The following is a 27,195-nucleotide window of genomic DNA, read 5'->3' on the forward strand; positions in this document are numbered from 1 at the left end:
CTCTCCATGTCCTCTCCTCTCTCTTACACACAGTCTACCAATTAACTAAATCGCTCTGCAATGCTCAAAGCTTTTCAGGCTATCCCACCCTTACGTACCATCAGAAGTGATGATATTGATTGGGTTTGTCTGTCCCATAACAACCCGACTCGTATAATTTGCGGCTACCACTCGCACATCATTACAAGACTAATCTGGGCGCAGCGCGATGATCTAGAACTATTAGGCTTATTTCCTTGTTTATTTCATTCCAATGAATTAGCAGAAATTTTATAGCGACTTTCCCAAATCCTCCACAGATCGTCAGTTTGACAGCTAGTCAATCACTGATTAATGAAAAGGTGTTGAAACAACTTATGAATTTTGCTGCTTCCTTATCAGGAATCATGGGTATGTGGCCTTTGAATCCCTCTCCAACTGCAACTGCAATGGAGAAAAAGTAGGATGAAAACTATGGGATGACCTTCTTTTCTTGGAACTCATGTGGTAGTTCCAACCTGAGGTCATGGAGTGCATTACTTAACAACTGCACTCGCCCAGGAATCTGTTTAATTCAAGAAACCATGATTACGGCCGAGCTAGAGGTGGAGGGGTTTTATTCTTACCATCAACCTGCCTTAAAGGGGATACTAGGTCGCTCGGCTGAGGCCTTGCTATTCTGATCAACAAAACCTTGAGATTGGAATCGTCTGTGTTGTGGGCCGATGCTGCATTATTAGTGGTTGAATTTGTGTATAAAGATGTTCTATGTCAGGATTTTCTTGTAGTAAATCTGTATTGGAATGATGCTAGAATTTCCTTTGTAACCATCACTGATCGCTTAAACCTTATTTTTGAACAGGCTCTTCATAAATCTATCTTAAATGTAATTATTGGTGGAGATTTTAATTCCTCTTGCCTATCTTTAGATAAAGATGGTAAATATTGCAATTATGACCTGAAGAAAAAATCCTGTGCGAATGGTAAAAAGTGGCTGGATTATTTCATGACCTGGGATATTCAAATGGTCCCGTTTGAAATAGGACCCTATCATTATACCTGGACAAGAGGCCCTTGGACCTCATTGATTGATTATTTTTTTGCTTCCACAGGGTTGTTACAGATGATTGATCCTATTTTGATTAGTAATTTGGCTTTGGGAGATCATTTAGCCTTGCACTGCAATTTTAGATTGAAAATCGGGAGACTGCATGTTGCTCCGATTTTATCTGCCATTGAATTTGATCAACTTCGTATGTCGGTCAAGTGGACCTCCAAAAGGTGCAAGAAAGTCATCACTAATATTCAAGAGGATCCCCTACTTATTTTGCATAATACTGTAAGTGGCGTGTCTTGTGTGGTTGCAGAGTTGTAGAAATCTGTAAGACTTGCGGTACATGTGTCCCCCATTATGATCTCTAGGGACTCTACTTGTCCTCCAACGTATCGACATCTTTATAATCGGAGAGTGGTAAAGTTACGTAAAGAGAAACGGCAATTGATTAGGCAACTTGGCTCCCGAGACCTTGATGTTAAGGAATTTCATGTGTTGAAAGCCCATATTAATATGACATATAAAAGACAAACTAAAACTCTGAAGCATGAGCTTATTAATACTGACAACCAAAATCTGATTGCTCTACTACTGAAGAAAAACTCCAGACACGTTTGGGCAACTATTCGTACCTTGATTGGAAATTCCGAGATGATTGAAGAATCATCTATTTCAGCTGATACTTGGGCTAATTATATCAAAGCCAAGTTTTCTATGCTACATGGTTTTCGCTGATACTCTGATATGACCTCATTTAGTCCCATTCGTGGCGGCTGCCCGTGGACTACTGAGGAAATTCATATGGCCATTATGAAATCCAATGGTTCCAGGGCCCTGGGGCCTGATGGAATTCCACCATGTCTAATTAAATTGAATCCGGAGTTGTTGGTTGGGATCTTTAAAACTAAATTCGATGCCATCTGTTATCTTGGGCATACGCCCAGTTCCTGGTGCTCGGCCATTATCATACCGATTTATAAAAAGGGTCCCATGAATGAACCGGCTAATTTTAGGCCTATTGCGCTAATGGATGCTTCGGCAAAAAAAAAATCAGGACTGATACTTCAATGTATCCATCAGCATATTAATAAGATCAATCTATTACCGAAATTTCAGATAGGTTTTTCGTCGTTTTATGGGATGCCAATTAAATGCGACCATAATTGCCCATGTATATCAGTTAAAACGATCATCCAATGCAGGTCCGGTTTATATGGCAGCCTTGGATCTCACTGCTGCCTTTGATTCTGTTATTAGAGAACTTTTGTGGGTAAAACTGATAAAATATGGCTTTTCTGTGCAGCTTGTTTCAATGATTGCCGTTTTACACAAACAAACTACATATCGAATTCGCTTGACGAAAGTTGGAGTACTTACAGACCCCATTTTAACTGAAATAGGATTAAAACAGGGCTGCAACCTTGCTGCAGTCCTGTTCAATTTATATCTATTTGACCTGGATGAGCAATGGAAGGAGGCCATCATTTTTCCAGTGAAATTGGGACCATTATTATTGAACTGGCTAAGCTTTGCGGTCGATCTATTGTTTTTCGATCGGACCCCTGTTGGGCTCCAGACAAAGCAGGGCTTATTTCATTCATATGCCAGCAAACATAATTTACAAATTAATCCTGAAAAATCCTTCATTATTACATTTTCTGAAGGACGGAAAAGATGCGCCAAATTTACATGGTGTCTGAATGGTATTACTATTCCTAGGTCACCTTCCATGCGCTACCTAGGTTATCATCTTGCTAGTAGTTACTCACTCGAAGGGTGGAAGATGATTTTGAATAACAAAGTGAAATTGCTTACTGTACAGATGAAGCTGATTCACCATCGATTAGGGAAATTTTCCTTGCTTCCCATGCTTAAATTTTATCTACAGAAAATCGAACCAATCTTATTGTATGCCTTGGACATATGCCTCCATGACCTGGAGAGACCTCTAGACGTCATCCAAGGTAAAATGCTAAAAAGTGTTCTAGGGTTGGCTTCTTCTACGCCTAATGCCATTATTTGCCATGAATTGGGTTTGCTACCGCTATCTGTCAAATGGCACTGGCGATTACTTTCAAATTATGGAAAAATGTTATCTCCCCCCAAGGATTCGTTGTACGAAGATCTAGCGAGCATGATTGAGAAAGGACATCCTCTATCCTTCCTGAAATTTAGGATTAAGATGGTGGATTTGTTATCTTGTACTATGATCAATCATGACGATCTGGTATTAGGATTGCCGTCATGTAAACTTAAATATTGTCGGTATTACTGGTGCTTGTTAATCGAGAAGATCAATAACTATAAATCCTATTATGAATATGCGAAATTTACTAGGCAGTGGGGTTTTCGTCCAAAGTATCAAGAAATTTTCCCTTGTGATTTAGCTAGAAAGTCTTATTTGCAATTTTGCTTGAATCAACTACTCACAAATGAGAAATTGGAAGAAGCATAAAAACAACTTGAATCGAGGGCAATGTAGATTTTGCAGTACTACTATGACTATTGAATCCCTGAAACATCTTACAGTGTACTGTTTGTATTTTGAACCTCAAAGGAAACATTTGCTTGGAGAATATCTTTACTCAGACTCGAGTATGATTAGAGAGACGCTTTAGCAAAGATGCATGTAGGGAATGAGTCAATCCCTTATTCTTAGATTAACACATTTTCTGCTAATCATTGAGGAAAAACTGATTGAAAAGTCAATAATTTCATTGGATGACGATTGTAAATTGTAAGAATATATTGGCTAAATTTGTATTTTGCCTTCCCATCCAGACTCATATGAATGTTGTTATTGGTTTAGAAATCTCATAATTATTGACCATGATGTGTTCAGATGGTGAATTTTTACTTTTAATGTTTATCTTTTCTTTTTCTTTCATTGTTTTAATGGGCTTTTAATTACAAAGAAATATTGATGCTAAATTTTGAGACATATTTTCTTTTACAAGATGGTCTCTTGTATATTGGGTTATGGATGTTTTTTATCTGTTAATTGTGTTTTGAGTTTAATGTGGTTGTTGCTGGTTATATGCATTGGGATTTTGTTGTGAAAAGTTTTATGGTGTTGTGTCATGTGAAATTGTAAAGGTTTTTTTAACCATCAACAATAATAAAAAATAAAAAAATTGATGCGGCTTCATCAGATTAGACTATTTCTGTCAGAATCACACAGTGACACAGTAGCTAGGGCTAATGTGGGCTCAATGTTGGAGCACTGTAATGCTCCATTTGCATGTGCCACATAAGCTATGATTCATGGCTAACAGGTTTTGCGAAAATACTGCTACACGAATTGTAAAGAGCTTGCCGAAAATAACCCATATTTCGTCCATTCTTAGCACTGGCTCCCTATTAAGGTATGAATCACTGTTAATTTATTAACCATCGGCCATGAAGCATTATTTGGCAAAGCTCCCTTTTATTTAAAGAAACATCTAAAATGGCACACCACCTTCTGCCCTCTTAAACTCCCAAACCTATACACCATGACCGTTGAACGCTTTGGCCTCACTACTGCACTGAGTGGCTCATGGGCCTTACGTGCCGTCAAATTCTGGAACGCTCTGCCCATGGAAAGTTTACAAAACACGTTAAAACCTTGCTCTTTTATTGATATTTTGGACCGCCCACATTTGCTGTGTCGTGCACTGAGATACACTCGAGTTGTAGTAGCCACCCGTCTGTGTTGTGATGAATCCGGTGGAGTCATCACTGATTCCCCGGTGTGTCCCTCCTCCGATGTGACAAGGGGAAGGCAGCCGCTACCTGATCCTGTCACTGGGGGTGGTAATATGAGGAAGGATCACATGGGAGGAGACGGTTGTCGGGGGAAAGTGGTGACCCCATCCGTTGAGATGTGGTATTCTCCCCTTCCTACTGAAGATCATTTACTACCCACATTTTAGATGGCTTGTTGTCACTCCACACATCCTCCCTAATGTAAAACCCAGAAGCCCCTTCCTTTTTGTCACTCTAGTCAAAGTCTCATTCATACTTCACAAACAAACAACACACATATGACATCTCCTGTTTCTGGTGTTTTTATAAATACCATTTCTGAACAACATCACTTTAGAAATTACATAACCTCTATTGACCTCAACTCCCAGAAAGCCTCAAGTACTGAGACGAAGAAGAGGCGGAAGGAGTTAATGCAGAATGAGAGAAACCAAGAACGGAATATGCAGACTAGTTGTTTTGTTGACAAGCAACTGAACAGGAGAGAACCGTGCTAGAGGATGTCAAAAGAGCAGGCACATTTACGCGGGTGGATGTAAGCGCGAGTTTCACATACTGGCTCTGCAGAAAGGAAGGCGAGACACAGCAGGCACCATGGAAGTCCCGTCTAAGTACCAGTAGCTACAGAGGAGCTTCTGGAAGAACGGTCGTGCTGGGAAATGACATTCTCCAGTCCCAGCCACAGGGAGAAGCCGGTGGGTGAGCGTTGAGCTACAGGAAACGTGGGAGAAAGGTCTGCATTGCAAAGAAGGCCATCACAGAGTGGAAGCTTCACTGCAGGCACACACCACATATTGGGGACGCTGAAAGGAACCAGTGAGTTTGCCTAGAGCCATTGGGGACCCCGGGTCGTACCCACAGGCATGCAAGCCACTGAATGAATTATGAACATTTGAATATTGACAAGATAAAGCGCAGTGGCAAACATTGAACAAACCCCTATATATGAGATGTCAGTGTGAGGAGAATTGGAACAAGTAGTACAAGTGTTTTCCTAGTCAAACAAATACTGATGAGAAGTACCAAGTACCTACGTTGGAGTAAGTATAACCTTAAGCAAACCAAGAGACGCACAGCAAGGTACATACAATTGTGGAATGTGAAGTTGTCAATTAATATGATGAGACATCCTGGTGAAAGGAATACATCGGACAGATGACATTTGGGGTAGACAGAAGATACCTGGCAGAGAAGTATAGCAGGGGATCTGCAGGACCCCAGAGTAGGATTCCTGGCAGGAGAGTACACATGAAATTGCATGATATTGTGGGAAGATACCTTGCAAGGGAATACACAAGGGGATCTGAATAACCCACAAAAGGACTCCTGGCAGAGAAGTATACAAGTAGATCCACCAACATTGTAAAGAATAGTTTAAAACCTGTGGGAAGATACCTGGTAGGGGAGAACACCAGGGGATCTGATGAACCCACAAAAGGATTCCTGGCAGAGGAGAATACCAGGAAGCAGTGGTCAAAGTGTACGAAAATAAGTAGTGGAGCTATGTTCCCTGCTAGTCTGCCCCGCTCCCCACAAACACCATCGTCACAACCCCTTCTTGGCCCAATCAAAACCCCCAAACAACTGCACCTGCTGTTTAAGGTAATTTTCGGTGCAGTGCACTGAAGTGCAGTTTTCAACTTCTTCATACACTTTTATCATGAAACGAAACCATTCCGGAAAGGTTTCTTTTTCAAATAAAAGTATAGGAATGGTCAATCTTGATTTTAAAAAGTAGAAGAGCACTGCTCCCAACCGCTCCCACCCACTTCGACCACTGCCAGGAAGTCCATCAAAGTTGTAGAAGAAAATGTATTCATGCTTCAAAGAGCTTAACAGAACTTTATACCAGGAAATTTGAGAAATACATGAAAGAAGTCCTGATAAGCAGACCCACCAGGCAATTGAAGTTGTGAAGTTGAATAAAGACTTTTAATATTGTGAAAAGATACCTGGCAGAGGAGTATATAAGGAAACCTAAAGAACTCACAAAAGGATTGCTGGTAAAGTAACTGTAAGAGTGTGTATTGAGAAGGATCACTCTTGACACGGGATGTGAACGTAATAACTTTTATTAAACTTGAATTTCTGAAGGACTGATGTAGGGACCGGTGTGTGAATTCTCATGTTGGTGGCCTCCAGCAACTGGGCCTGCTGTACCTGTAGCGCTTGTTGGAAAGTTTGTCGATCAGCTTGGGCCTGTTGGCTTTGAATTTGCAGGGCCTGCTGTAACAACTGTTGGCCCTCAGTCAGGGTCTTGATTAGTTCTTCCATCGTCTCCGTGTTCCGATAAATCCCACCGCTGCCACCCAGTTGTAAGAGTGTGTATTGAGAAGGATCACTCTTGACACGGGATGTGAACGTAATAACTTTTATTAAACTTGGAGTCTGTAACGTTTTCTTCAGGCTTTAACAGTTTAGTGGGGTGAGGTGAGAAGTTGGGACTTCCCTCGATGTTAAATGTCCCAGTACGTGTGGCAGGTCCTTCACCCCGGAGGTTATGTCTTTTCGGTGACCTGAATCTCACCGGGTACCACAAAGATAGAATAGATAGTATAAATGTCCTTAACTATTTAGGGTCAGTGTTGTTCCCCAGCAACGACAATTGCTCCCTTAAAAGTCTACGACCCTCCTTTACATCTTGAGACCTCTTCGCCTTCTATTTTTTTTCTTTGCCAATGTCCTTGCCTCTCTTGTTTAAACAGGCCTCTCCTCACAATTCAGACTCCTCTTGTTAACGTTTCTTTTCTAAATAGTCCTCTACCCTTCATATAACAGTTCGGGCACGTTTCACAGTCCTCACCTCCTTTAGGTTCTCCGCCTCCGCAGCGCTGTCGATGGTGCCAGGCCTCCTCCTCTTCGCCCTTCTCTCCTTGGTTCGGGAAGATCGACTATTCCTCTAGGTCCTCGTTCGCTCCACGGCTTGCTTGTATCTTCAGCTTCTCCTTGATGTAACGAACCTCCCCTGTCTGATGGGCGCCGTCGCATCCGCCAACTTCGTGTAGGACTCCGCCGTCCCCGACAGGCCGGAGTGCAGGAGTGAACAGCGCTCAGCTGTTGGACGGAGCAACTGGGAGATACAGCTGACTGTCAGCGTCGGCTTCGTTCTTCAGCCTCTAAACCCAGGACTTCTCGGCGACGGTTCTCTTCTTAACTAGACTAAAAAAACTTTACCCCTTTTTCCTTAAAACATGCTCAACCGGAGCTTCCAACCTTTATATTGTCTCTTCCTAATAGGCCCATTCATACGCGGCCGTTTCCTCCTGCCGGTCTCCTTCCTCTTCACCGCTTTCAACCGCCTGCAGAGCCCAACCGCAAAACAAAAAAACAAAACAAAACAAAACATCATCCATCCACAGGATTGTTTCAAGAAAAGCACCCTTTCTTTTCCTGTTCTTTCCTCATTGGAGCATAGATCTGACTTTTCTTAGAAGACCCTCCCATCGCCACATCATCTCCTGCTGACATCACAATCCCCTCAGCTTTCCTGCCTGGAAGAGCCTCCCATCGCCACATCATCTCCTGCTGACATCACAATCCCCTCAGCTTTCCTGCCTTCCTGAATGACTGCACCTTCAGTTGATTGGCTCTGATCAATGCTCTGATCTGTACCTTTCTCTCTTAAACTGTCACATTTCCCCTCCCTTAAGCCCTTACGCTCGGGAAGGGCATGTAATCTAGACAGGAAGTCTGCTTGAGACATCTTGCTCCCAGATTGGTGAACAGTCTGGAACGAATAAGGCTGCAACGACAGGAACCACCTCAGCACCCGTGGGTTGGTTTCTTTGTTTCGAGACAACCAGACTTGCGGCGCATGATCTGTAACTAGTGTGAACTTCCGGCCCAGTAAATAATATCTCAAAGAGTCTATTGCCCATTTTACTGCAAGGCATTCTTTTTCTATCGTTGCATATTTCATTTCATGTGGCATCAATTTCCTGCTAATAAACAGAATGGGTCGCTCGTCTATCCCTCTGTTCTGAAAGAGAACGGCTCCTATGCCTGTTCCCGATGCGTCTGTATGCAGATAAAAAGGCATCTTAAAATCGGGGCAGTGAAGAATAGCTTTGTTCGATAGAGCGTTCTTGAGGGCCATAAATGCTCCTTCAGTTTCAGGATTCCTCCACTCTCTTTTTGGTGGTGCATCAGATTTTAATAAATTTGTTAAGGGTGTTGCAAGCGTTGAGAAGTGGGGTATGAACCTACGGTAGTAACCCACAAATCCTAGAAATGCTCTAATCTGTCTTGTGTTTGCTGGGAACTGTACTTGCTGGATGGCTTCTACTTTCTCTTGTTGCGGACTGATGGTTCCTTGTCCTACATAATAACCCAGATATTTGGTATGTGAGTTTGCCATATTTGTCTTCTTTGGATTTATGTGTAAGCCCGCTCCCTTCAGGCTCCGAAAGACTGCCCCCAAATGTTTTAGGTGATCGGCCCAGCTTTGGCTATAAACCACAATATCGTCCAAATAGGCTCCCACATAACCTTCATGGCCCTTAATTAGGTGATTCATTAACCTTTGGAAAGTGGCAGGGGCCCCGTGTAAACCAAAAGGGAGAACGGTAAATTGAAACAAGCCGCTGGGTGTAGCGAAAGCAGTCTTTTCCTTGTCTTCGGGATGCAAAGGAATCTGCCAGTAACCTTTGGTTAGATCGATTGTTGTCAGGAACTTTGCTTCACCCAATTTCTCTAGGAGGTCATCGATCCTTGGCATTGGATATGCATCAAATTTGGACACCTCGTTCAACCTCCGAAAATCCATGCAAAACCGAATGCTCCCGTCTGGCTTCGGAACCATCACCAGAGGAGAACACCAGTCACTATGGGAAGGCTCCACAACCCCTAGCCGAAGCATCTCTTGAACTTCTTTCTCCACAGCTTGTAATCTGGCCTCTGGTAATCTATACGGTCTTATTCGTACTCTGACACCCGGATCAGTCTGAATGCGATGGCAAGTTAATGTCGTTCTCCCGGGCACTGAGGAAAACAAATCGGCATGTAGATCCAGCAACTCGGCCAGTTCCTTTTTTTGATAAGGGTCTAGCTGTGAGTTTATGTTTAAAGCCACCCTACCGACTGTTTCCTCAGAAGTCGGTAGATATTCTGTTGTCCCTTCTTCCACATTTATCATGGCAATCATCACATCTGGTTCTACCCACTTCTTTAACAAGTTGACGTGGTAGGTCTGAAGAGGGATTTTATTATCAGGTTGGCGTACCTTATAAGTCACTGGTCCTAGTACCTTCTCCACCGTGTACGGGCCCCTCCACGATGCTAACATTTTGTTTTCAGAGGTAGGAAGAAGCACAAGGACCTGTTCCCCAACTTGGAAGGTACGCAACCTTGACTTCTGATTATAATACTGTTCTTGCTTCCGCACAGCTTGCTGCAGATTCTCCCGGGCTACAGCTTGGAGCTTCTCCACTCTTGACTTTAACTCTGAGGCGTATTCCGTTAGGGTAACCTCTGGGTGAGCTTGCTCCTCCCATCCTTCTTTTAGAATATCTAAGAGAGTCCTCACTGGTCTTCCGAACAAGAGTTCGAACGGGGCATAACCCGTTGAGGACTGAGGCGTATTCCTCAATGTCATTAAAACCCATGGTAACAGCCTATCCCAATTTCGCTCTTCAGGTTGTACAGTCTTCCTCAACATCTGCTTTATGGTCTGGTTGTATCTCTCAACCAGGCCATCTGTTTGGGGGTGGTACACGGCTGTTCTAAGTTGTTGTATGTGTAAAGTTTCGCATACTTGCCTTAACACAGCCGACATGAAGTTGCTGCCTCTGTCGGTAACTATCTCCTTAGGAATACCCACTCTTGCTATAAATGGAACGAGGACATCACATATCTGTTGCGCAGAGGTGGAACGCAATGGAAAAGCTTCGGGGTACCTGGTCGCATAGTCAACGACGACTAGCAGATATTTGTGACCTCTATTGGTGGGATCCAAGGGACCGACGATGTCCATTCCTATTCGTTGAAAGGGTTCTAAAATTAGTGGCATTGACTGTATAGGCGCCTTGCTTCCATTTGCTCGATTCTTTTTTTGGCATTCCGAACACTGTTGGCAGAACCGGGCTACTTGACCATAAACCCCCGGCCAAAAAAATCTCGCTAAAATCTTTTGTGTGGTCTTTTCTACTCCTAGATGACCTTCCCCTATCTGTAGATGGGCGACCTCCATAACAGTCCGGTAATATTTGTTGGGTATCAACAATTGTCGAACAGATTCTTGGTTCGGCCCTGTTGTCTCTCTATAGTATAACCCATTCTCCTTAATAAAATGGGGAGTCTTTCCACTCGTACCTAGTCCTATTGAGTCTCTCGCATGTTTCAGGAGGGGGTCGAGTTCTTGGGCCATACGAAAGCTATCGCCTCCTTCATCTATTTTCCAGTCTATGGCGACAGGGCACATGTTCTTCGTGATCCAGGCTTGTTTTTCTATCCTTCTCTGATTTTTACTTTTTCTCCTCTTATTGTCTTGGGATATCACTTCTTGGTTATAGAAAGGGGCCTCCTTTAGCCACTGACTCTCAATCTTTCTAACAAGTCGTGGTAGATCAGGCACATCAGAGCCAACTAACAAGGGTTCCGGCAGCGTGGGCATTATTGCTGCCTTCACAGTCATTTGTTCCCCAGCTAGCTTAACCTGAATCTCTTTGACTGGGTACCTTTTAACATCCCCATGCACACATCTGATGGATATTCTTTTTTTCAACCCCTCGACTCCACCTACCAGTTCAGGGATCACCGCTGTCTGAAGACTTCCTGAATCTAGCATGGCTCTGGTAGGTCGACCCTCGACCTCGGCTTCACATATATAAGGATACGTGGTCTTCCGGCTTGGAGTAGCTTCATACTGGTTGACCTCCTTGGTTGCCTCGAGAACTCCTACCTCCATCGGTTCTGCTTTAACCCTCCTCGGACACAGCCTGGCTAAGTGACCCCAATCGCCGCACTCAAAGCATTGCGGTCCTTTTGCGCTGAGGCTCGGTGGTCTGGAGAGCTGGGAGGTCAACTGGTTTTCACTAATAGGCCGAAATCGTCCTCCTTCCGAGTCAGTTTTTTTAAGCATTGAATTTGGCCATCGAGAGGTGGGCATAGGTCGGATGGCCATACCGGTGTGACTTCCTCCGGCCCTAGGAGTGGAAGGGTAAACCATTAGCTTCGCTTGACCGGCCTTCTGGTATGCAGAGGCGATATTGACTGCCTCAACCAGAGTGGGCCTATGATGTTGCCTCACCCATCTCTGCATTGGGACTGGCAAAGCCTCGACAAACTGCTCCATTATGACCTTCTCGGCTACTTCATGAGCTGTCGAGGTTGTTATTTGCATCCATTTTTCCCCTAATTCCTTTATCCGGTAAAACAGCTGTCGAGGTGTCTCCTCCGCCAGGAGTTTAGCCTCACGAAACTTGATTCTGTAGGCTTCGTCGTCATGCCCGAACCGCTCAAGGACCACCCGTTTCATATCGGCATAGGCTGTGTCTCCGGCTGGGTTAGCGGCCTGGTATGCGCTTTGCATCTCTCCGGTCATAAGTGGTGCGATGTAATGGCACCACCTCTCGGCAGGCCATTGAGCATTCCTGGCGACTCTCTCAAAATTGACAAAGAAATGGGCGGGGTCTTCACCACTGGAGAATTTCTGAAGGACTGATGTAGGGACCGGTGTGTGAATTCTCATGTTGGTGGCCTCCAGCAACTGGGCCTGCTGTACCTGTAGCGCTTGTTGGAAAGTTTGTCGATCAGCTTGGGCCTGTTGGCTTTGAATTTGCAGGGCCTGCTGTAACAACTGTTGGCCCTCAGTCAGGGTCTTGATTAGTTCTTCCATCGTCTCCGTGTTCCGATAAATCCCACCGCTGCCACCCAGTTGTAAGAGTGTGTATTGAGAAGGATCACTCTTGACACGGGATGTGAACGTAATAACTTTTATTAAACTTGGAGTCCGTAACGTTTTCTTCAGGCTTTAACAGTTTAGTGGGGTGAGGTGAGAAGTTGGGACTTCCCTCGATGTTAAATGTCCCAGTACGTGTGGCAGGTCCTTCACCCCGGAGGTTATGTCTTTTCGGTGACCTGAATCTCACCGGGTACCACAAAGATAGAATAGATAGTATAAATGTCCTTAACTATTTAGGGTCAGTGTTGTTCCCCAGCAACGACAATTGCTCCCTTAAAAGTCTACGACCCTCCTTTACATCTTGAGACCTCTTCGCCTTCTATTTTTTTTCTTTGCCAATGTCCTTGCCTCTCTTGTTTAAACAGGCCTCTCCTCACAATTCAGACTCCTCTTGTTAACGTTTCTTTTCTAAATAGTCCTCTACCCTTCATATAACAGTTCGGGCACGTTTCACAGTCCTCACCTCCTTTAGGTTCTCCGCCTCCGCAGCGCTGTCGATGGAGCCAGGCCTCCTCCTCTTCGCCCTTCTCTCCTTGATTCGGGAAGATCGACTATTCCTCTAGGTCCTCGTTCGCTCCACGGCTTGCTTGTATCTTCAGCTTCTCCTTGATGTAACGAACCTCCCCTGTCTGATGGGCGCCGTCGCGTCCGCCAACTTCGTGTAGGACTCCGCCGTCCCCGACAGGCCGGAGTGCAGGAGTGAACAGCGCTCAGCTGTTGGACGGAGCAACTGGGAGATACAGCTGACTGTCAGCGTCGGCTTCGTTCTTCAGCCTCTAAACCCAGGACTTCTCGGCGACGGTTCTCTTCTTAACTAGACTAAAAAAACTTTAACCCTTTTTCCTTAAAACATGCTCAACCGGAGCTTCCAACCTTTATATTGTCTCTTCCTAATAGGCACATTCATACGCGGCCGTTTCCTCCTGCCGGTCTCCTTCCTCTTCACCGCTTTCAACCGCCTGCAGAGCCCAACCGCAAAACAAAAAAACAAAACAAAACAAAACATCATCCATCCACAGGATTGTTTCAAGAAAAGCACCCTTTCTTTTCCTGTTCTTTCCTCATTGGAGCATAGATCTGACTTTTCTTAGAAGACCCTCCCATCGCCACATCATCTCCTGCTGACATCACAATCCCCTCAGCTTTCCTGCCTGGAAGAGCCTCCCATCGCCACATCATCTCCTGCTGACATCACAATCCCCTCAGCTTTCCTGCCTTCCTGAATGACTGCACCTTCAGTTGATTGGCTCTGATCAATGCTCTGATCTGTACCTTTCTCTCTTAAACTGTCACAGTAACACATCAGGAAATCCATTAAAATATAAAAGAAGTTAAAAGGAAAACTAAGTGTGGAATTTATCATATGTGTAAGAACCTTTTTAAATCCACTACAAAGGAACCAAGGAAGAACTGAATGCTAAGGAATGTATTGTTTGCACAAGAAGATTCTGAGCCTAGTATAAAGAACCAAAGGAACTGTTGGACAAAGAGAGACTTTTGTAATATTAAGAAACTGTTCTTTGAAATAGACCCTGTGGCCATCCTAACTTAATATCCAGGGGAAGGGAACTACCATCTGGATCCTAGAGTTGGATTAACCTACTAATTTTAATTATGAACACTTTTTACCAAACATAAATCAGAGACATTTCCTTGCACCCTTACTTGTTCATTTCCAGTGTGAGGGTCAGATTAGAATGTGTTGGACAAAAGGACAGTTTTTGGTTTTTAACGACTTGACATTAGGCAGGAAAAATCTCCTTAGGATAGGATAGAGCGGTGTTTATCCAACCCATTTTTGTTTAATAAAGATGTCTAAAAGTGAAAATATTGCAACTTTGTGTCCGTCTCTCATTTCTGACCCCTCACAGTGGCATGATTGACATTGCAGAAGGTAGCACAGAGGATGAAGGGTATGAGAATGAGGAGAGGTAGTTGTGGTTGGGATGGAAAGCTTTTTTAGACTTTATAGCGAGCAATCTCAGCGAATTGTGTAATATTACGTTTCTTCTCAGAAGGTGATGATGTGCAGAAAGGATCACCATATTTCCAGTCAGAGTTTTGGGTAGTTAGTGCCACCATATCCTGTCTCAAACGGTTGTACATCGAGAGTCCTAATAGACTCTCACTGAGTTTTATTGTATCTCCATGTTTAGATTCGAATTAGAGGAATGCTATATCATCATTTAGAATCACACATGGTTTACTCCCCTCTGTATCATGTATACATACCAGTCCTCTTGCAAGCTGCACAGCCATGGAGTAGACTCTTTTTTCTGTGAGATCATAGGCACCGTCTACACCAGCAAAGTTACCCTGCCAAGAACACAATATGTCAGTACATACTTATAAGCAGATTTTTGTGCTGTGTCCTGCATAAAGATTGTGTGATTCCACAGACACCAAAATGGAGCACATGGAATTATGTATAATACTTTTTCTCATCATGAGTACTTCACTATATCAAACAGGCCAGACCACTCATATAACACACTAAATGTGTGTCTATTTACGTACTGGGATATCAAACATTGACCAGGTGGCATTTTTATGCACTGCACACTTTTCTTGTTAGAAAACGTATTATAAAATGGCAACTAGTAACATAATTATAAGTATGGCGGTAATGGTAAAACTTGAAATATTTCAAATAGGCCAGGTCACCCAAAAAAAAGTGGCCCACCCCTCGCAACCCTTGACCTCTGATGACATCACCAGAAGTGGTCCTTTGATCCCACCCCAAAGTGACATCCCAGGAAGTGATGAAACACGACCTTTCAAATGGCATTGTTCCTAAGTACACTATGAAAAATATGGTTATGATTTCACTAATGTGATATACATTTCATACAAGGATCACCTGGATCACCATATGTATCATTAATATCTGTGTGTATAGATCCATATTGTCAAATTACTGTGAATCCAAGCAGACGGCCAAGACCAAATGATAATACGTTATTGTATAGTACTTACGCTTAAGCTCTTTTTAATAGAACAAATACAAATATGCATACAATATCACCCAACATGTGTTGGTACTCATTTATCGACCTAAGAAGGATAAAAGGCTTTTTGGAAAAAATTGAAGAAAAAAAATATTCTTTTCAACATTTTTTTTTCTCCAAACAGGCTCAGGCATGGCCAGAAACCGGCCCCCACTCCCCATGGACGATGTCGAGGCCAATCCGACCCTGCATCCTCTGGTCACACATCAAAGGATGCAGGGTGTGGTCTGCTATTCTGCTATCTGAGGGCATCTGCAGGTAAGTTGTCCGCAGCCATCCCCTTTCCCACCACGATACCATCCTCGAGCCTGTGACACAGACCACCAGCACCATTCCCAACATAGACATTGTCAGGTCCCTCGGTAGATTACATGCACACTAGATCACTTTTTGCAGTATTGGGTAGATTAACATGAAATCACTTTCTCTTCCCTGTACCGGATTTTACAAACGTTTTACAAAGAGTGATCAATCATTTACAGTTTAGTTGCCCAATACACTTTTTTGTACACCTTTCTGTAAAGTTTGGTTTGGGCCTTGACTTTGGTATTCAGATTGTTGGTGGGCTCCGTAGCAAAGATGGAGGAAAGGAGCAGGATTCTTGATTGGAGGACGGAAGGACAAAGGGCAGAGTAGAACATTCTAAGCTGCCTTTCATTTTAGTTTTCCTGTGAGCAGGTCATGTAAAATTTTGATCCTGAGTTTTAGGCCAAGGTTTTCTGAGAAGCAAATAATTTCAGCAGGAAGATGTGAAGTTTTCAAGGAAGACAACTATTGAGGAAGAGAAGAAGACTCAATTATAAAAAGAAAGAAGAAAGAAGAACAAGAAAGCTTCATTTGAAGCGAAGTTGCATTTTTGCAGCAGACGTGAAAGTTTTCCTTTTAGCAGTTACTTAGTATGGTTTTTGGGATTAGATAATGGGTTTGTGATTGAAGGCATGAGTAGGGTTGACTTTTTGTGTGCGCGTGTAATTGATTTTTTGTGCGCGCGTGTTATTTGAGCTGACATATTCTTATAGGCAGTTTTGGTACTTATCTATGTTACCTTGTTCGGCTTTCAGTATTTGCCGCGTGTGGTGACCGGAAGAAGGCTGTAGCTGCGTCACAATCGGAAGATGATTTTGGAGTTGAGTTATCCAGGCGGCGGTTCGTTTGTGGCAGCGTGTCTTCTGAGGTGAGAAACATGCCTGATCCCTGCTGTCTCCTATTAAGAGGTGAGCGTAGCGCATCCCTACTTTATCAGTGCAGCGTGTGTTTTTCCTTTCCCAGCCTTTGTTTTTGTTGCACGGTTAGCATGGAGACTTGGGGAGGAAATTAAAACGTTCTTCTGACTGATTTTGTTTCCATTCTTTATGCACGGAGTGCGCAGCGACTGTAGGAACTGCAGGTTCAAATCAAAACTGCAACAGCTTTATTGTTAAGTAACGCACCAATGGACAGTGATTAAGTACTGCAATAATCAAACTCAATTATTTTGAGAAACTTCCATGAACACTAACAGTGAACTGTACCAGAAAGGGCAGACCCTTCCTTAGAAGCAATAGAAATTGCAAGGCGCATTTTTTCTTCTCTGATGAAAAGGTTCTATGGGCAGAAGACAAACATAAGAACTCAATTATTTGAATTTAGAAAGCTCTTCAAATATAATGAGCAATTAGGAGATAGATAGTCCTAGTTCTCAAGCTAGGGATTTCAAGAAAAGACTTGAGGAAACTTTGGTGAAAATAATTAGAAATGTTCTGAAGGAAATTAAAATTACCACAGGGAATCTAGTATTTTTCACAGACTGCAAGTGGGAATAGTTAATCAGTTTTCTGAGCAAAGTAGCATTTGGTCAAGAGAAGATTGTAATCCTCTAAGCTGTAGAAGAGGAGTTTTCAGGTAATTGATTCTTTAGGTTGAGAGAAAAAGTATTAGGAAAGAAAGCAGAAGCATAAGCTCATGTTGTGTGTTAATTTATCACCCATGCAGATACCAGGACGAGTTTGGAGATCCAGTGTCTGAGTTTGTTATTTTATCCACTTCCCCTTTCTCCCTGGGGTGTCCCGAACTCAGCTAGTTAAGTAGTTAGTTGAGACTGTTGCATCTTTGTGGGTCTGTGGGGTTCAGCAGCTCCTGCGATGTTACAAAGTTGGACATGACAGACATGAGTGACACAGATGGGGACACGACTGCTATGGGCAAAGCAGAAACACAGACCAGATACGGATACGATGCCATGGTTTCGATGCAGAGGAAAATCCCTAGCAGACACCAGACGTACACTGAGGATTTACTTGACCCTGTGACTACTCACTTGACACTTGACACCTGCCGAGTGGATACAAGCTTCCATACAAGTTCCTATGTATTACTGAGCATGATTGAGAACATGGCATACCATCCCAACTGAGGCTATCTACTAACCCTGAAACGAGCATGCACGGACTCAGGTTTAATATTAAAACTTTCCTGTGCAACCTAGCTACACACACAAACCACCAGAGCTTATAATGTAATAGCAGCCATATGCACCATTGGGATACTAATTGGAAGTTGACCCAATGGAGACCTAAGGAACTCTTAACCTAAGAGCATTAGCAGTATTAGTGACCCCATCACAGTGCTCCTGACGAATGTTCACCATCTGCTGGAACAAGAACAGAAACATGTTGAGAAAGTTCCAAAGCTTAAAAGCGGAGGCAGTTTGTGTTTAAAGTTCTATTGCACAGAATGACCAGTATCTCTAGGAGACTACGCATAATATACTCCCTACCAATCATATTTGAATCTATCTAGAAGAAGTTTAGAATCAAAGAAGGTCAATAGTCACTATCTTGCATTTAGCAGATCACCTGTTCACTACATATTGTTATGTTGTGTCTCTTTTCCTTTGAGATGCTTACATTGTTTTGCTGTAATTGGTTTATTGAGTCTAAATATGTACCTATTTTAATGAAATTTTTTTGACAGTAAAATGTATTTTTGCAATTTTTTGCCTAACAAATGTGTGCACCACATCCCAGGCTATCGAAATTCTCTACCTCTATGTTTAATATTATGTATTTTGCCCAGGAAGTGGTAGAGAGCAAATGTTTAGCATAATAAACGGGTGTGTCCCGGCATGCCACTATTACAAAACGGAAACATACCATTACTGCGACTGAAAAATGCTGAATGACTTTATTGCTAGTCGGCATTTGAAAAAACTCTGACTCCCATTACTGTGACCAAGTGGAGCAGGGGTTGCGGGGGTGTCCCCCATTCTCCTTGGTCACTGTAATAGGAGTCAGGGGTTGCCAGGGGGGTCCCCATTGTGGTAATCAAGGACAAGAAAGTAAAAAAAAAAGAAAATGAAGGACCCTGGAGCTTCAGCTCTGACCCACGTAAGTGTGAGGAACTGACACTGCAGGGATAGCAGGGAGTTGACGGGACACACAGAAGTGTGCCACCGTAAAGGGAAGTGGGAGGAGCATATGGGCAAGCGGTATTCAAACTGTGGGGTTCGCCCCTGCAGGGGTCCCCAGCCACATCCCTAGGGGGCCGTGTGAGCCCAGCATGAAATGTAAAAAAAAAAGAAATGTTATTATTATTTTTTTTAGATTGGAAGAAATGGGCAAAGGTGGCTCACATGGTCGGGCTGACGCATGAAACTGTCTCAGGCACCAATGAAAAAGTGGCCTGCAGTTGTAAATGGATATTCATTCCTTTAGTCACAGACTGTTTGAATAGTACCCAAGGGGGGGTTTTGTGGTGAAATGTAAGTAGATTGTGATATTTAAAGAATATTTATTCAGCAACAATGTTCAAAATTACTAACTGAATAGTGAAGTAACTAATCAAACTGGCCCACATTGGCCAAAAAGGTGGCCCATTTGACTGGCCCACACTAGCATTTTGCGTTTTTGCTACAGGCATTGCCCTATTGCCCTATATGCCAGTGTGAGCCTGGCGGCTCATCCATAATGGTGAGGGGGTGCCCACCCAGTGGCCCCCTCACCCATTATGGAGGAGCTAAGGAGCCAGCCCAGTGAAACAATGAGCTCTCCCTCAGCTGCTTTTTCCAGCTGAGGCTGTGCTCCTAGGCTGGCTGAACTTTCAAAGGGAAACACTATTTCCCTTTGACAGTTCAGTTTAGTTCCCCAGCCGCACATGCTCACTGAGCCATGCAAGTGCTGGGGTGTTTTGCTTCACCGGCATTGCATAGCTCATTGGAAATGCTGGCTGGGGCACTAGATGTCTGTATGTGCGAGGGGGAGCTCCTGTGCCTCCTCGCACATACAGAGACGCCTGGAGCAGGGCGTTTCAGCACCCACACGCAGGCCAATACAGAAGGTGTGTTTATGTTCATTTTTTTTTTATTTAAACATGTGTATGGATACGTGTATGCTTGTTTTATGAGTGAGTGTATGGTGATGGATGCTTGTGTGAATGATAGAGTGATTGCTGTATGAATGTGTGTGTGTGTGTTAGTTTGTTTTGGCCCGTTGAGCTGATTTTGGCAAGTGGCGGATAGAGGGGGGACGGAGGGTTGTACAACAAAGGCATTTAAAAAATGCCTTTGTTGCACAATCCCCCTACCCACCTGCCAACATCCGCTCTCCTTCTGAGGCGCTGTGGAGCCTATGTGACAGGGATGGTATTTTTTACCTGATTTCTATCATAGATGTCTAGTCAAAAATACCATGCTTTCCCCCTTGGCACCCTAGTGCCTTGCATACACACATAATCATGTTGATTGTGTTAAGCCCAGTGGGGCCCAGGGGACAGGGATGGTATCTTTTTACTGGGCATCTATTATAAATGACCAGTAAAAAATGTCATCCCTCCCCCCTTAGCCCCCCAGCACCAATTGCAAACTGTTTGGCTATTTAGCCATTTTATTTTTAAAGGATGCTCTACAATGCAACATTTTAACCCATTATTTTTTTTAAAAATTCAAGGGGGGAAAGCCCCCGAACCCTCCTTGATTAGTTCGGGTTCCCTCACTGCACTCGGTCGCTATGGCATTTTTTGGGGAAATAGTTATGGCCCTCCACTTAAAAAATTCACCAGCCGCCACTGGCCCTCGGACTGTGTTGGGAACAGGATGGGTGCAGCCCAGGGACTGTGGTGGGAGCAGGATGGGCGGGAACCATGGGATAGTGGTGGGAGCAGATGGTGAGAGCCCAGGGTGTGTGATGGGGTGGGGAGATGCCAGGGACTGGGTATTAAGGGATGAGGGAGCCCTGCGAATGTGATGGGAGCAGGTGGGGGAGCCCAGGGACTATACTGGAAGTAGGGTGAAGTGACGGCGCGCAATACATACTGTCCATTTTGCATTTTTGGGGGGGCCCGGACTTTACCAAATTTTGCTGAGGGGGGCCCAGGACAAAAAGTTTGAAGACCACTGGTATAGGGGAATGCGGGCCGGGGGATGCGAGCAAGGTGATCTATCTGATTGCTACGCCGCACTATAATGGAGTCGACGTTTTTGTCGCCTGCATTACGGGTGGCAGAGTGATCACCTAGATCTGGAAAAACCACTACAGGGCAGCAAGTGGCTGTTGCAATTACCGCCACTGCAAGCTCCACCTCGGCACAGCCTGCAGCTGTCACTACCATCATTAAAAGTGCAGCTGTGACAGTAAGCAAAGGAATTAGCCTTCCAGCCAAAAATGCCTCACCCATATCCAGTCATTGTGCACTGGAATGCACCCCCGGAAGAGGGGTCTGACACTGGCCTTGATGGCAATGGCACACCTGTACACATGCACGTCCATCAGGGATGGAGCAGAGCCCCAACACACCATCCCCGGTGCCCGAGATTACCCTGACCACAATTTGGGAGAGGCTCAATGCCATGGAGCAGTGGCAGGAGCATATGGGGAGAACAGCTGAGGAACAAGTGGGCCATTCTCAGGCTATGAGGGATGCCATGCAGGGGCACGGAGGTGGGTGGCTAGCAGAACGGACAGGCAGAGCAGGTGCATAAGTGATGACACAGCTGCTATCACCCTGGTTGGGCACGGAGTGCAGGAGATGACTGAGGTGATGTCAGCCAGTAATGAGACTCTCCTCAGGGCCATCACCCTCACACTGCAGCACATCAGGGGGGATACTGGCAGCTCCATCTCTGCAATGCCCACTGTGATTTCTGTATCCAAAACTCTCATTCGAAGATCACAGAGATTACTATCTCTCTTCCCACTGCCTGCACCAGGACAAGGCAAGCTCAGGCAGAAGTACACATTTACATGTCACTGTCATTCTGTTTGGGGAAGAGGGTGGTGGGAGGGCATTCCTGTTGGGGGTGAGGGTGGTGGCAGGCTATTGGTGTTGGAGATGAGGCCCGGTAGTGATAGGGAATTGGTGTTGGGGATGAGGATGGTGGCAGGGCTTTGGTGTTGGGGGTGGGGTGTGTATATATACTTAATAAATCAGTTTGGACTACAGGCAATGGATCCAGTGATCATTTTGTTACAGTGATACATGTGAATGCAATGTAAGGTATAGTATAGTGACAGGTGCATATTTGTGGTTTCAAAAATAGTTGTCCATTAAGTCCTGGCGGACAATGCGTCCTTCTCTCAGTTCCTCACATTTATTGTGAGGTGCCCTGTTGTGACCTGTATCCTCATCATCATCAGTCAGGAGGTGCATAGACCTCATCTTGTGGCATGGGAATATTTGTATTCATATTGTGCAGCATTGTGCATGTGACACCAATTTGTCATACTTTTGCTGGCCTGTGAGTGAGTGCCCACCTGCCTGGTGGAAGCACCTGAACCTGCCCTTTAGCAGTTCAAATGTGCGCTCAATGTATGTTGTGTGCCTCATTATAGCCTGTCTCCTGCGGTGTACCAGGGTGCCTCACCGGTGTCATCAACCACAGTAATAGCAGATAGCCTGAGCCACCTACAACAGGTAGAAGGGACAGTGTTGAACATGATTGTCTTCTAAATGCTCATTTAAATCACTATTGTGGTGGTGGTCTTTGTGTGCTCATATGTGTTTTAGGGTGACACCCTGTACTTCACTGGGTGTGGGGTAGTGGGTTCAATTGGCCACAAGCAGGAGACTGCACTGTGTCCTGCATTATTGTTCGAAATATCCACAGCAAAATAGCAGAGCGAAATATCCACAACCGTAGAATCCTATCAAGCCCAGGACTCCCCCTACAACATACCCAAGTAAAACCTATTGTAGGATAAGAACACGCAGTCAATCCCCCACCAGCAGCTCCCCAACATCACCACCCACGTATCAAGTCACAACACCACCGAGATTACACCGTTATATCTATGATCACAACGGAAGGAAGATAAGAACCACCACAACCCAAGCCCTGTAAAGTCCCACAGATGGGCTACTGTCCCTGTGACCTACACTCAAACTTCCAAACTAACTTGCTCATAAGGACCACAACATTTCACAACACAGAACAGGACAACGCCAAAAAATAAAAGAACAAGGAATAAACCAAATGAAACCACACCACGTCCCTCTTCCAGAAGACACTGCCACAAATGCAGAACACACACCCACAAACACGGTGTACAACAAAACAAACATCTTACACAGTACCTCGCAAATGACCAACTACCAGAACATCTCAACACCACCAACCTCGATAGACACCGTGAAAACATTTTGGAACTATGCAGAAAAAGAAGAGAAACACCCATAAGGAAAAAGAACAAAATCGACGCCCTGACTCCATATATCACAAAAACATGAAGGCACCTCCAACTACAACAAAATATAGAAGAGGAAGTGGAAGAAATCAGCAACTCAATAATTAATCTAGCACAGACTAATAGACAGGATAGGGACTGAGGGGCATCACTGAGTGGGCATTTACAACTGCCAATGTGCAGACTGAGCAGCAGGGTTTGCTCTCCAGGAAATCCGTTCATTGCGCAGATGAGCCGGAGAATGAACCCTGCTGCATGCATGTCAGGAACCAGGAAGCTATCTCTGCTGGTTTCTGTCTGTGCAGTAGCCAGAGGCCTACAGAGCAGCTGAGGAGGCAGCAGCGTGGCGAGTCTCGAGGGAAACAGTTAATGGAAGAAAAAGTGTTATTATTTGTGTGTTTGCGTGCGTGCAAGGATTGTATGTAGGGATGAATGTATGTGTGCATGCTTGCGAGGGTGTGTGTAAGTGCATGTGTGTCTATATGTACATATGTATGTATGCGAGGAGGCGTCTGTAAGTGCATTCGTATGAATTAATGCAGTGTGAATGGTGTACATTGGTGCGAGAACGGGCGTGAATGAGAATGCAGTATGAATGTTCTGGGGGCTTGTGTGAATGACAGAGAACCTGTATGGTTATGTGACTGGTGGATGAATGTGTGTAAATGTGCATGAGTTTGTGTGTCTGTGTGTGTCTATGCATGGGTGTGTGTGTCTTTGTATGTGTGTGTGTCTTTGTGTCTGTGTGTGTATTTGTGTGTGTGTCTGTGTGTAAGAGGCTGTGTCATTGGTCCATGAACAATTTTTAACAGGGACATGACATGCTTAACTGGCGTTTATGGGTGCAACAAAGCCAAATTGAGTGTCATTGTTTGAAAGAGAGGTTGGTGTAGGTGGGAGGTACTACACTATGAAAATGAATTAGAAACTTCTGTGCATTGTTGGTGACTTGGCTCTTCTAATGAATCCCACTTGAATGGTTTGGGCTCCCTATCTATGCTTTGTAGCTACTATGCATTTAGAACAAATGCACGTCCCTCTGCAGGCTCCCCTTAGGATGGGCCCTACTACACTAGCTCCAGGCCCCACATTTTACCCAATCCTGGCTACGCCTCTGATCTAGCAGACCTATTCAACAAATGAAACAGACCGTACTGAACACCCATCATATCCTGACAGGAACTTGGAAACAGACCAACATAACAATCACGAGACAAAGTTGATATGAAAAACTAAACCAAACCACACCGAAAGGATCCACTGTAACCTAATCAACACAAGATCAATACCTGAACATGCCACAGAGATCTACGACCTACTGTGCGACAGAGGTATTGACATCCTATTCGTCACAGAAACATGGCTAGAAGACAACTACAAATTCACACTACACAGCTGCCTCCCCGATAACTTCAAGTGCTCACATGTAAACAGGAAAGAAAAAAGGAGGACTTGCAATAGCATACAAGGAACACCTGAAAATAAAAACAGACAAACCGCTAAACATCAAAAACTGCGAGTCCCTAATTCTTCACTTGACAGTGAACCCTAAAACAAAACTCAGATTCGTTCTAGTTTACAGAGCACACACATACAGCGCAGTATTTGTGGACACCTTCACAGAAGCCATCATCAACCTAGCCATTGAACTTGAACACCTGATAATCCTCTGGGACATCAACATCTGATTTGAAGAAGAAAAAGCAAACTCCCAAAAATCAATAGTCAAGCAACTGAAGACAATGAAATTACATCAGTTGGTTAGAGGAGCAGCACACACAGCAGGACAAACACTCGACACAACCATCGCCAATAAAAACCTCACTACCACCGCAACACCAATACAGATACTCTGGAGTGACCACCTCATCATTCAATTTCCTGTACGCTACCTACGAAAGCAGCCAACCAACCCAATATATGTCCAACAGTCATGAAAAGAAACTGGAAGACAATCAAAGGCAGTAACTTAATAGAACAACTCAAACTCACAAAACCATCAACTACAAACCTGGACAAAGAAGACATAGATGGAAAAACAGAACTACTTCAGAAATGTATCACCAAAACAATCGACAATATCTCCAAGGAAAAACCTTTCACCCCATAGCACAAGAGAGCAATGGCAAAATGGTTTACTCCCCTCCTCAGCACCATGAAGCGGAAAAACAAAAATCTGGATGTAGAATGGAGGAAAAAAATATGACCAGTCAAAACATTCACAATTTCAGTGAGAAATTCAATCTTACAAAAAGGAAATTCAAAAGGCAAAAAAGAAATACTACGACAACCGAATCACCAAAGCCGCCAACACCCAAAAAGAACTGTTCAACATCATAAACGAAATGAGGAACCCACTTGGCTGCAACAACATTCCGGTACCCTCACTGAAACTATGCAACAACCTTGCAGACCATTTCAAAAACAAAATCAGCCCCATCCAGAAAATCATACAAAGCAGACCAGTCAAACAAAACACATAACACACTCCCCCAACCGAGCATTGTCAGAACAAACTCTAAAGCTTCCCCCAAATACCAGTAGAGACATTCGACAAGCTGGTAAGAAATAGCAACAAAGCAGGATCTCCCATGGACTCATTTCCTCCTGACACATACAAATCAATCCTCACACAGGGCACACCTTTGGAATTTTACAGAAACCTCCTTAACCTATCACTTGCAACAGGGAAATTACAGTGATCATTCAAATTGGCATACGTCAAACCACTACTCAAGGACATGGCAGGCAAGGTGGAAGACCACTCGAACTACAGACCTATCTCAAACATCCCCTACCCGGCAAAATTACTTGAAGCCTACGTCTATGGACAAGCACAGGAGCACATAGAAAAACACCAACGGCTGGACCAGGCACAAGTCGGCTTTAGGCCCAAGGGAGGAACTCAGATGGCACTCCTCTCAATCTGGGATGATCTAAAGTCAAATGCAGATTCCGACACAAGCTCAGCTCAGATACTTCTGGACCTGTCAGCAGCATTCAACAAAGTCAGCCATGACATCCTCATCAAGGGACCAGAAGAAATAGGAATCACCAATCTAGCCCTACTCTGGATTAAATCATTCCTAACAGATAGAACGAAAACCATCTGGGCTAAACCTTTTAAATCCACTCCAAGAGTCACCAACTGTGGACCCCCACAAGGATCATCCTTATCCCCAGCTGCTCTTCAATAGCTACCTGACTCCACTAATCAAGCTCATTAAAAGACACGGCCTTACATGCTACAACTACGCAGATGACACACATATTATCTATAAAATAGAAGATGTACAAGAAGAAAGCACAATGCTGGAAGACTGTCTACAAGAACTCTATGAATGGATGAACACAAACAGCCTCAAACACAACCCATGTAAAACAGAAATAATGGTTATACCCAAAAACCAGGAAAATAACCACTACATCCCATGGCCCACAGAACTAGGAACTGCACTGATACCGTTGACAACAGTCACAAATCCTGGAGTGCTGATGGACAACAAACTGACACTAGAACCAAAAGTAAACGCAATAATCAAGAAATGATTCTTCCTCCTCCACACAGGAAAAAAGATCCCACTGTTCCTCTCCACCCATAAAACACTTACCATCATCTCCCTAATCATGTCCAGAATCGACTATGCCAACAGCCTATACCTTAGAATTCCAGAACGCCTTCTAAAGAAACTGCAACGAATCCAAAACGTGGTGGCCAGACTCCTGCTCAGACTACCACAAAGGGACCACATCAAAAATGCTACATTGTCTACCTATCAAACAACGAATAAGGTTTAAAACGATGTGCATAATGCACCGATCAACTCACGGCCAAGGAGCAGAATTCTTACA

At 44.1% G+C, this 27,195-nt stretch overlaps 1 protein-coding gene across 1 annotated transcript in view; it reads right to left on the minus strand.

Moving 5' to 3' along the window:
- Nucleotides 1-27,195, minus strand: part of LOC138472587 (tyrosine-protein kinase STYK1-like) — a 567,235-nt gene that overhangs the window by 230,083 nt on the left and 309,957 nt on the right. The window contains exon 6 of the mRNA XM_069610834.1: nucleotides 14,913-14,996. Coding sequence (XP_069466935.1) covers nucleotides 14,913-14,996 — 84 coding nt within the window. The remainder of the gene's footprint in view (nucleotides 1-14,912; nucleotides 14,997-27,195) is intronic.

Source organism: Ambystoma mexicanum, chromosome 8 (assembly GCF_040938575.1).
Source record: "Ambystoma mexicanum isolate Mex_15411 chromosome 8, UKY_AmexF1_1, whole genome shotgun sequence".
Taxonomy (NCBI): Eukaryota; Metazoa; Chordata; class Amphibia; order Caudata; family Ambystomatidae; genus Ambystoma; species Ambystoma mexicanum.